We start from the raw sequence: 11,588 nt of genomic DNA, 5'->3' as shown, positions 1-11,588 counted from the left end.
CCCATTCTCCTGTCTTGTTCCCATACCCTTTGTCGCTCTTACTAATCAAGAACCTATCAACTTCCGCTGTAGAAATTCGTAATGACGTAGCCCCTACAGCTGTCTGTTGCAGCATTATGTCAAATTCCAGGAAAGACGTGAAGGCTTTGGAGAGAGTGCAGAAGCGATACACTAAAATGATTCCAAAATCTGAGGGTCATTAGCTCCCAGATAAACTGGAGAAGCTGGGGCTACTCTCCATGAGGCCATTCAGCACCTTCAGATAGTCCCATCATTCAGTTTAGATCGTGGCTAATTGCTGACCTCTGGATGTGCAGGAGATTCACCAGGGGGTTACATGGGGTAGAATATCTGAGTTTTGGAGAGTGATTTGTTGGGGCTGGGTTCATTTTTCCATGGAGTGAAAGAAGCTGAGAGAATCTGGACAGAGGTACACAAACTTATGATGGGCAGAGATAGGTTTATATAATAAGAAACTGTTCCCCTGGACAGAGTCAATTACCAAAGGGCATTGATTTAAAGTGGTTTTGAGAAAAACTGGGGTAGTAATTCTTTCATCCAGAGGGTGATTCGAGTCTGAAACTCGTTGCTTGAGGATTTGATAAAGGCAGAGATTTTCACAGCATTTAAGTAGTACTTGTCTGGACACTCAGACTGCATGACATCAAAGGCTACAGGATGGGTGCTGTAAAAAGCGATCAATGTAATCAGGTACTTGATGGCCAGCGTGGATCCAATGGGCTGAAGGGCCTGTTGCCATGCAATACATTTTTATAAATTTCTATTATTTTGCCCCTTAATAAAAATGTTAATCTCAGATTGATAAGTAACAGACCCAGCATTATTTGTAGAGAATGGTTCCCATTTTTCCTACCTCCTCGTGTAGAAGAGTTTCCAAACCTCACTCCCAATAGCATTTGTTCTAACTTTTAAGCTACGCCCCTAGTTTCAGATACCCTATCAGGGGAAAGAGGACCGATTCAACTTCTCCTTACTATATCTACAAAGCACTCCTCCACCTTCCAGATTCCAGAGAATACACCCCCAAATATTCTGTTGTAATCTCTTGTTGCTTGGCTATTAAACATCAGACAGTTGTGCGATTAGCTTGTCAGATAGTCGAAGTTCCACTAAGTGCTTGCAGAAAAGCTGTGATAAAGAGCAAGGAAGCTGCTGGTGGGTAGGACCTTGTCCTTGGCTGTGTACTCTAAATGCCCAGAGCAGAGGTGTTTGCATCGAGCAGTGGGTTTGATTGGTGTCAATGGAACTAACACAACAGCTGCTGCATACAAAGATTCCCACTCAGATGCTTCAAAGCTTTTTCTTTTGCATCTATGCACACTCCCACTGAGCTGCAAAAGTTATAGACAAGATCTCATTTCCTAGAACTAGGGGCTGATGGCAAGATATGTCCTCTGGTTTCAAAGTCTACAGAATAGCCAGCGAGCAAGGAGAGCACTGAAGATGAGCTTGGTGCTGAGGGAGACTAAAGTGCCGTTGTTTCCAGTGCTGGCACTTTTGCCCTTGGCTGGCCCATTGCATTCATCTGTGAAGCAGCAGTCCATCTTGATTCCACCTGTGGCTAGTTGGGATTGGTCGCAGAAGGCCTTGTAAGAACATGACTTGATCACGCTGCCTGGGAACAAAGCACATACACACTCATGCACATGAGAACTGAGCATTCCTCCCAGCCCTCTGCCCAGTAAAGCCCAGCATTACAGGTTTAATCGCCCAGAAATCGAAGCTGCTATTTTTAGTTTAATTTGCTTACAGTTCCTTCCCTGAAATTCTAAATCCTCTTGGAAATGAAGCAAATTGTTACCATCCGATGTACACCCATGTCTTTTTCAAAAGTTATTCTTTTGCAAATGAAGTTATATCTGGTCAAGCATAAGTAATGCAATACAATTCATATTGAAATAGAACCTGGATGTATCTGTGAACTGCAGGGTTACAGACTGGGCGTGGGAGGGTGGAATTATGTCGAGGAGCTCTATATTGGCCACTGCCTCCCCATGTCATAAATTTGCCATGATTCAATGAATCTGCACTCACTTATTAATCAACACCCCTACACATCCTGGTGAATGTAATCTTGGAGAGTGTGTCTAATGTACTTTTGGAATAAATTAATGTGGGCGGAAATGCATCATCAGTCTTTAGTATTTGACATGCAGATGGCTACAATTCTACCCTGCCCCTTCAATGGAACCACACTTCAAATGCGACCTGTGATCATTAATAGGCTGCGAGCTCGATGTGCTGTGCAATAATCCTTAAACATCACCTAGACACATTTCAGTGGTTACGTATTTGGTTTCCCTGAATCTCCAGGTGACAATCTGTAACAGTAGGCATCCTGCTGCTCACCAAATAGTCCAATGGATTCCATTCAAACACGTTGTATGTTCAACAGGAATCAAGTTAGTTTATTGCAACAAATACAACCCAGTCCTCATCCTCTATTACAGAAAGGGCTCCTGGGTATACCTTGTATATGCAGAATGTTGATTTAGTCTGTATAATTCTAATTTTTTTTTCAGTTTAACTTTTATGCCTGCTTGTATTTTATACATGTAACTGTTTAGTATGTTTCCTAGTGGTCACAGTATGTATATGCAATTGTTCAGTGTGTCCCCTAGTGGTTGCAGTTCTTTATATGATTCTGGAAGTTTATCCAGTATCACATTATTTGAATAGGGGATATCTGATTGGTTAACTCTTATCTACAAATTTGGTGGAATTTCTGTTTACCTGGGATATAAGAAGAGCAGAGAACATTTTTTTCACCATCTTTATTCTTTTTTCTCCCTTTCCACTTTGTTGCTAAACTCTTGCTATTCCCTGTTTTCAATTCTCTTTGTTCTAGTAGCGCTTAATAAAACTGTCGTGAAGCAACAAATTTTATGCCTCTTTCTTGACTTTCGAAAGAACCTTGGATCAAAAACATCAGAATCCAATAAGGAGATGGCAGATGATATAATCTGAAACAAACAAAAAAACTGCTGGAGGAACTTGTCCGGTCAGACAATATTTGTAAAGCATGAGGACTGGTTGACTTCTTGACCCAAAATGTCTATGTTCTATTACATTAGGGGCATTCAAGAAACTCTTAGGCACATGGATGAGAGAAAAATGGAGGGCTATGTGGGAGCGAAGGGTTAGATTGACCCTAGAGCAGGTTAAAGGTCAACATTGTGGGCTGAAGGGCCTGTACTGTGCTATAATATTCTATGTTCCATGTCAACCATCCCCCTTCCTCCACAGATGCTGCCCGACCTCCTGAGTTCCTCCAGCAGTTTGACTTCTGTTCCAGGTATTCCTTAACTTTTATTGTAGAAGGGGCGAGGGGAAAAACACACCAAATTTGTTTGAAATGTTCTACAAAGGGGCACAGTTAGTGGAGCCACTACCTCAAAGCTACATGTTCTTTCAGTGGTCACGAAATTGTTAGCAGGAAGTGTTGACGTGCTGGTTAACACTGATTTAACCAAGTTGAAGTTCTTTTGATGCAATTGACTCTAACTTCTCAGACCCAAGTTGTAAAATTAAATGAATGTTACCAAGCACTTCAAGACTATGAAATGTATAAAATGACATTGTCTACAAAAGTTATTTTCCCTATTCCCCACAGGTTTTAATCTAATCTATTCTCCACACATTCCCACAAACTCCCCCCCAGCATCTACTGCTCTCCCACACACTGGGCCTATTTGCAGAAGCCAATTAACTTATCAACTTGCATGCCTTTGGGATATGGGAAGAAACTAGAACACTCAGGGGACACCCACACGGTCACAGGGAGAATTGCAAACACCACACAGACAGTATCAGAGATCAGGATGCAGCCTGGGCTGCCAGCCCTTTGATCCAGCGGTCTCAATCTCTCTACCACTTCAGTATCCAGTTCACAACTAAACAGTGGAAATAGACTGGCATAAAGAACACAAGTGGGGGATCAGACAGTAGTATATTCCAAAAGGTGGGAATGCCTGGGGTTCAGCCATCTGAACGGAGCCACAAGAACTGTCCACTTGACTGCCCATTTCCTTCCACAGGTGCTGCCGAACCTGCTGAGTTCTTCCCACATTTTGCTTGTGATAAGCCATCCGAATATTTGAACTGCAATGTGTGAGACCAACACTGTTAAATGTTCCTATCAGTCTAATGAAGCTCAGTTTGGTCAAAGATCAATTTATTATCAAAGTTACCATATACCACCTTGAAATTCATTTTCCTGCAGGGATTTACAGGAAAATAAAGAAGTACAATAGAATTTATGAAAAGCTATATATAAAGAAAAACTAATAAACAACCAATGTGCAAAATAAAAACAAATTTAAATGGATAAATATACATTACTGAGAACATTGAGTTGGAGGGAAAGCTCGAATAGTTTAGGACTTTATAGAAAAATAGAGGGTTATGGGTAAGCCTAGGTAATTTCTAAGGTAAGGACATGTTCGGCACAGTTTTGTGGGCTGAAGGGCCTGTATTGTGCTGTAGGTTTTCTATGTTTCTATGTTTATTACCTGGTGCATAGGAGAATAATTGGAGATTTGATAGACAAAATTATGCAGGGTATAGAAAAATGCAAGCAGGGTTTTTCCACTGAGGTTGGGTCATAGGTTAAGGGTGAAAGGTGAAACATTTAAGGAGAATGTGAGGGGGACCGTCTTCATTCAGAGGCTAATGAGAGTGTGGAATGAGCTGCCAGTGGAAGTGGTCGTCAAGGGTTCAATTTCAACATTGAAGAGAATTTCGGATAAGTTCAGGGATGGGAGGAGTGTGGTCTGTGGTCTAGCTGAAGGTCGATGAGATAATGGTTTGGATGGAGTCGATGGGCTGAAGGGCCTGTGCCTGTGCTGTAGTGATCGATGACACAATAACATGAGTTGTAGGTTCCTTGAAAGGGAGTCTGTAGGTTATGGAATCAGTTCAGAGTGGTGGTAAGTGAAGTCATCCACACCGGTGCAAGGTACAACACTTGGAAAGTGCAGGGTGATCCAGCTTCAGGGGTACACTTTACCATGAACTATTTAGAGTGTCGGCCCATGAACAGTTGAGAGTGTGGCTCCCAGCCTGACCCTTCCCACTTGACATGATTCTCCATTTTCATTCCGGAAAGTCACGGTTCCACCCAGGGTTCCAGGGGAGAAGTGCAGTACCTCAGACAAAGGCAGCTCTCCGGTACGGTGTCAGCGTGTCAGGCTAGGTGCCTGTTTTGTGTCGTGGGGTAAGGTGATACAATTCCATATGATAGTGCTGTGTAAAAGGCACAGGGACAGCCAGGCAGGGAAATAGTGTAGACCATGGGCGGGCGGATGAGGTTAGTGTAGGTTAGTAGTATGGTTAGCACAGACGTAATGGGCTGAAGGGCTTGACTCTGTGCTATACTGTTCACCGGTCCACTGATGGCCTCAAATTCTCTGGATCCCTGGAAATGTCCATAAGTCAAGTTTATTGTCATGTAACGATATACATGTATATAATGTACATAAAAAAAGAGAATTTTTTCAAACAAGTGTGTACTGCAGTCGTACACATAACACACAATAATTTATAAAGGTAAGGATAAAACCTACAGACGAATCACACATAAATAACAAACTGGTGCATTAATAGTAAATATTGAACAGATTAACCAGTGACATTTCGAATACAATGTAGCAGGGAGTTCAGAAGTTACCGAGAACTCTGGATTAAATCCCAAATTTCCAGAAGAGATTCCCTCCCTCTTAGGGATTTGTAGATCTGCGTTTTATGGGTGCAGATCGAGGGTGAGATGTTTGCCACAGGTAAACACGCATGGAAGCAGCGAGCAGTGCAGGCGTTACACTGTGCCGTCGTGAGCAGCCTGCTCGTGGCTGGCGGTACTCACCTGGACCCGTGATTATGGCACAGCTGTCAGCAAACTGCGGGCAGCTCTGCGATCCCTGCCTGTTGCACTCCTCCTCGCTCGAGGCGACACACGTGTAGCAGTTCAATGCCTCACCTGCACACGACAGAGGGAAAGAAACAGAGGGAAACCGGGTTCACATCCATCACGTAGACCAAAGGAAACACATTTCAGACGCTGGCCTTAAAGAGATTACGAGGGGTGATTGATAAGTTCGTGGCCTAAGGTAGAAGGAGTCAATTTTACAAAACCTAGCACGTTTATTTTTCATCATAGTCCCCTCCTACATTTACACACTTAGTCCAGCAGTCGTGGAGCATACGGATCTTGGACCTCCAGAAAGTATCCACAGCAGGGGTGATTGATAAGTTCGTCGCCTAAGGTAGAAGGAGATGAGTTATACAGCTCTCGTTACATGCACATGCAGTTCAACTCTTTGAGTGATTATGCAGAAAGTTTGAAGTTAATAACTAATCTCTTTCTACCATAAGCCACGAACTTATCAATCACCCCTGATGAGTTATTAACTGATGAGTTATTAAATTCAAACTTCCTGCATAACCACTGAAAGAGTTGAACTGCAGGTGCATGTAACGAGAGCTGTATAACTCATCGCCTTCTACCTTAGGCCACGAACTTATCAATCACCCCTCGTACTTTTATTACACTTTTAATTACATTGTGGATACACAAGTCAGTGGAAAGATTTTAACCAGCTCTTTTCCTTTTGGTCCAGGTTCCAGCTTTTGCAGCCTCTTGTATCACAACAGTCTTTATACACTCAACGGCCACTTTATTAGGTACAAACCTAATACACTTAGGTTCAAGTCTATACACTTTTGTCTAAAAGCTCCAAAACATCAGACATTGGGAAATGGCTGATTGAGGACCAGCTAACAGTCACTCAGCCGAGTGGAATTATGCTTTCTGATTGGAGTCGTAGAGACCAAAGGCATGGAAGCAGACCCCTCAGCCCAAACTGTCCACGCCAACTGTGCCGCCCAGCGTTTTAGTCCCATGGACCCAGAGACCTCCAAACATGCAAACGTTGCTAATGTTGCTAATGCCTTAACCACTATTTCTATCCACTCATTCCAAAAACACATCGGCCTTTGTGTGACGAAGCTGCCGCCGAAGCCCCTTTTAGACCATCTCTGATCCACTTGGCCACGTGTTGGGCACGCGATCAAGTGGTTAAGGTGTTCGTCTAGTGATCTCAAGGTCGCTGGTTCAAGCCTCAGGTGTGGCAGTGTGTTTGTGTCCTTGAGCAAGGCACTTAACCACACATTGCTCTAGTGTCTGTACGAGGCGTGGCGCCCCACACAGACTTCCAATCTGCGCCTTGTAACGCATGAAAATGCCCAACGCAGGCCTCTCATTGTCTGAGTCGACGTTCCCCCTCTGATCCTAAATGTCTGACATCTATGAGGTCACTCTACATCCCCGGAAATAAAGTTCTAGTCTACGGAACCTCTCCTCGTAACGTAGGCAACATTGTTTTACTTTCAAAATTCAATTTACTGGTGACCAAAGTGGGCAGGAAGAAGGCTGGATGGATGAGATTACCAGAAACTTTGTACTCAGTGTGAAAGACAGGTGGGGTCTATTTGTGCCCCCTCCATGATGGCCCAGACTCAAGCCAAGAGATTCAAGGCTCAGCTGTGGCATCTGCAACAGGCCAGGGGTTGAAAACACACTCTGCTGATGTCTGGAGGCCAATTATAAGCCAGCTCAGAGCACTGAAGGAGATTCCAACCTAATCCCAAATATGGCAAGGAAAAGTTGATGGGTGTGAAATAGAAATGGATTCGGTCACACACAGGAGATCTTACAGACGTCAGAAATCCTGAACCACACACACAAAATGCTGGAGGAACTCAACAGGTTAGGTAGCATCTATGGAGAGGAATAAACAGTCGATGTTTCAGAAGGAGAACCAGAGGGAGGTGGTGGGTGGGTGAGGAGAAGAGAAGGGGCAAAAGGGGAGCCAGAATAGGGAATGGAAAAAAGAGAAGGGGGAGAGAGAGAAATTATCGGAACTTAGAGAAATCAATATTCACCTAATGGCCCATCCTTTCCCTGTGGTGCCCCTCCTTCTTCCCTTCCTCCCATGGTCTACTGTCCTCTCATATCAAATCCCTTCTTCTTCAGCCCTTTACCTCTTCCACCTATCACCTCTCAGCTTCTTACTTCACCCCTCCCACTCCACCACTGCCCACCTTCTCCCTGACCTAGCTTCACCCATCAGCTTCCGACTTATACACTTTACTCTCCCTTCCCCCCCCCAACTTTCTTATTCTAGCTTCTGCCCCCATCCTCCCCAGTCCTGATGAAGGGTCTCGGTTTGAATGCAGAATCTCCTGTCCCCTCCATCGATGCTGCCTGCCCTGCTGGGTCCCTTCAGCTGATACACTTAGTGATTCCAGCAGCTACTGGAGTGACCTGAGGACAGGTAAATGGCTGTGATGATTCTTAGACTTTGTCTTGACCGTTTGATAATTTTTCCTATCTTTGGAAAGGTTCACCTTTCGGTCAATGTACAGTTATGACACCCAAAAAGTGATAAGTCATGGTGGTATAAGCAGCTCCAAGGTATCTCACGACAAAAATATTGAAAGGACATTTCACAGCGGTATTATTTAATGTTCAAAGTTCAAAAGTAAATTTATTATCAGAGTACAATATGTCACCATTTACAAGCAAGAGAAAATCTGCAGAAAATGGTGACATACAAAATGCTGGAGGAACTCAGCAGGCCAGGCAGGATCTATAGAAAAGAGTGAACAGTCAACGTTTCGGACCGAGACCCTTCATCAACTCTCAGCCCGAAACATCAACTGTTTACTATTTTCCATAGAGGCTGCCTGGCCTGCTGAGTTCCTCCAGCATTCTATGTGTCACCATTTTCTTGCAGGCATTCACAGTAGAGCAAAGAAATACAACGGGATCAATGAAAAACTACACACAAAGACTGACAAGCAACCAATATGCAAAGTAAGACAAACTGTGCAAATTACAAAAAAAAAGTGTAATAAATTAATTAATTAAACTGGGAACACGAGTTATAGGGTCCTTGAAACTGAGTCTATAGAGTGTGTTTGGTGACCTGTCCAGAGTTGAGGTGAGTGCCATCATTGCCCGAGAATGTTGCACATACATCCTGATCATCCTGAGAAAATACCTGATTTAGCTGTGCATACCCAGCTAGAAGCTGATAAAGTTAGGAAGACTAGGCAGGGGTTACACAGGACTCCATCATTATCACAGGAACCCTTCAGCTGGCTTCACTCTTACTACCTGTAGTAATATTAACTGCTGGCTGTAACATCCATTTTAATCCCTTGCCTGAGATCAGTCTGCGGAGTGATGGCTCTGAACGATCAAACAGCCAACTGTCCCTAATGAAACTATTGCGGAGTTTCAGAGACTCTGTGCTATTGAACCTCAGTAAAATTTGTGTTGTCCTTTACAGGACAAAAAGGAAGCTGTGGCAAGACAAGGGTTAACATAATGCCCAGACAAAGATAAATGGCAGATAAAGTGCAGACAGCCCAGACATGAAAAATCTTTGAAGAGCATAGCTTCCTATTACATAGCAGGTTACCACAGCCATTTTGCTTACTGCAGACAGGAATGTATCAGAAGGATGCAAAACACACATACCAAGGGACAATTTCTTTACTAACTTCAAGGTAAAACACTTTTTGTCCCTCTTCCCTCTGGGAGAAGGCTCAGGAGCTTGAAGACTCGTACGGCCAGATTTGGGAACAGCTTCTTTCCAACTGTGATAAGACTGCTGAATGGATCCTGACCTGGATCTGGGCCGTACCCTCCAAATATCCGGACCTGCCTCTTGGTTTTTTTGCACTACCTTACTTTCCATTTTTCTATTTTCTATTTACGATTTATAATTTAATTTTTTAATATTTACTATCGATTTGTAATCCAGGGAGCGGGAAGTGCAGAATCAAATATTGCTATGATGATTGTACGTTCTAGTATCAATTGTTTGGCGACAATAAAGTATCATCGGTTATCAGTTTGTAGTTTCTTTGACTTTTAACACCTCTGTTGTGAATAGTGATGGATCTTGCAAGTCAGGAATTCAGGCATACACAGTTTACCAAAATATCTGCTAGTCAATTCTGTATAAAATTGACGTTTCTCTGTTCAGACTTCAGAACAGTGGGGGTGACAGGGGCCTTGCTGTTCTTTTTGTGCACAAGTAAAATCAAGCATGATTGAGGAACGAGCGTGAGCTTTCAGAGTCCAGTTAATCTCACGACGGCATCTGAAGTTGTTCACGTTGTTTCAAGAGCCTGATGGCTGTAGGGTAATGACTGAATTAAACCGAACATGGCAGCAAGCCAGTTAAAACTATAGGCAGGAGATTATAAACCATAAGCAACTTCTTCAAGGAGGAAACAAAATAGGGGAGGGGGGTTACAGAGGAATTCCCAAGCTTTGGGTCTCAGCAGCCAAAAGCATAGCCTCCAGTGACGGAGTAATTAACTCACTGGATGAACAAGAGGCGAGAACTAATTTGAAATCATTGAGAGTGATTGCAGACGTCAGGAGGGCAAGCTGCAGTGGGAATGAAAGATGAGGATGAACTTCTTATTATCAAGTTTTTACTTAACCAGAAGCCAAGGCCTCAGTAAGGAACTGTATAGTTAGGGCTGAGATAAGTTTGGTGAATCTTTGGAATTCTCTAGTCTGGAGACATTGCAGCGTCAGTGACTCGGGTTCCAATCTGCCACTGTCTGTAAGTGGTTTGTGTGTCCTCACCGTGACCCCATGGGTTTTCTTCCGGGACTCCAGTTTCCTCCCACATTCTGAAGACATACGGGTTGGTAGGTTGATTGGTCCCATGGGTGTAATTGGACTGCATGGTCTCGTCGGGCTGAAGGGCCTGTTACTGTGTTGTATCTCAAAGTAAATGTTTAAAATGATGAAAAGTATGGGATGTAAGGTAGTTTCAACCAAAACTAGGGGGCGTAGATTAACAGCGGGAGGGGAAAGATTTAAAAGGGGCACGAGAGGCAATGTTTTCACACGGAAGGTGGTGAGTATGTGGAACAAACTGCCCAAGGTGGATGAGGCAGGTACATTAGAAGCACTTGGACAGGTACATGGAGGATGGAGCTTGGAGGGATATGGGCTGAACACAGGTCACCTTGGTCAGCATGGATTTGTGGGGCCGAAGGGCCTGTATCTGTGCTGTATTGCTCTTTGACTCTAGGATGTATATGCTGTGAAATTTGTTGTTTTGCAGTAGCAGCACAGTGCAAAGACATAAAATGACTATAAATCACACAAGTGAATAGATAGAGTTCATTTGATTCCTCCAACCAGCTCCCATCACCCTACCTTGCTTCCTCTTGTCCGTCCCACCCTGCTCACTTCTCAGGCTCCTCATGGATGGATTCCGTCAGTGCTGAGGCAAACAATTTCCAATTCACTCATGTTAGAATATAGAATAAATGAAAAGGAGGAGCCTAATCAATGCTTGAGCCTATTCGCCCATTCAGTAGGATCATACCTGACCCTGTGTATTGTTTTATCCCAAAGTCGTTTGATTCGTTCATGTTCAAGGTCTTGGCCTCAAATATGCCTGATGAATGAGCAAGTCTGGTGTAGAGAGTTCCACAGGTTCACAAACCTCCAAGTAAAGAGCTTTCTCCTTGTT

At 43.6% G+C, this 11,588-nt stretch overlaps 1 protein-coding gene across 1 annotated transcript; it reads right to left on the bottom strand.

Annotated features, from left to right (window-relative positions):
- Positions 1-1,421: 1,421 nt before the first annotated feature.
- On the bottom strand, positions 1,422-11,318 carry si:ch211-113d22.2 (uncharacterized). Its single transcript, XM_063057316.1, has 3 exons — positions 11,270-11,318; positions 5,882-5,995; positions 1,422-1,636 (listed from the first exon to the last, which is right to left on the bottom strand). The coding sequence occupies exons 1-3, from the start codon at positions 11,316-11,318 to the stop codon at positions 1,422-1,424; spliced, it is 378 nt and encodes a 125-aa protein (XP_062913386.1).
- Positions 11,319-11,588: the final 270 nt, after the last annotated feature.

The sequence above is a fragment of the Mobula hypostoma genome, chromosome 8 (genome assembly GCF_963921235.1).
Source record: "Mobula hypostoma chromosome 8, sMobHyp1.1, whole genome shotgun sequence".
Classification (NCBI taxonomy): Eukaryota; Metazoa; Chordata; class Chondrichthyes; order Myliobatiformes; family Myliobatidae; genus Mobula; species Mobula hypostoma.
The sequence above is the reverse complement of the archived record's forward strand: the minus strand, read 5'-3'. Positions and strand labels throughout refer to the sequence as shown.

What these genes read in the sequence shown, in the direction of transcription:
- si:ch211-113d22.2 (XM_063057316.1), bottom strand. Translation starts at nt 11,318, where the DNA reads ATGAGGAGCCTGAGAAGTGAGCAGGGTGGGACGGACAAGAGGAAGCAA. An exon ending in GACGGACAAGAGGAAGCAAG is followed by an intron (nt 5,996 to 11,269) that starts GTAGGGTGATGG and finishes TGTCGTGTGCAG; the next exon opens with GTGAGGCATTGAACTGCTAC. An exon ending in TGCCATAATCACGGGTCCAG is followed by an intron (nt 1,637 to 5,881) that starts GTGAGTACCGCC and finishes CTTTGTTCCCAG; the next exon opens with GCAGCGTGATCAAGTCATGT.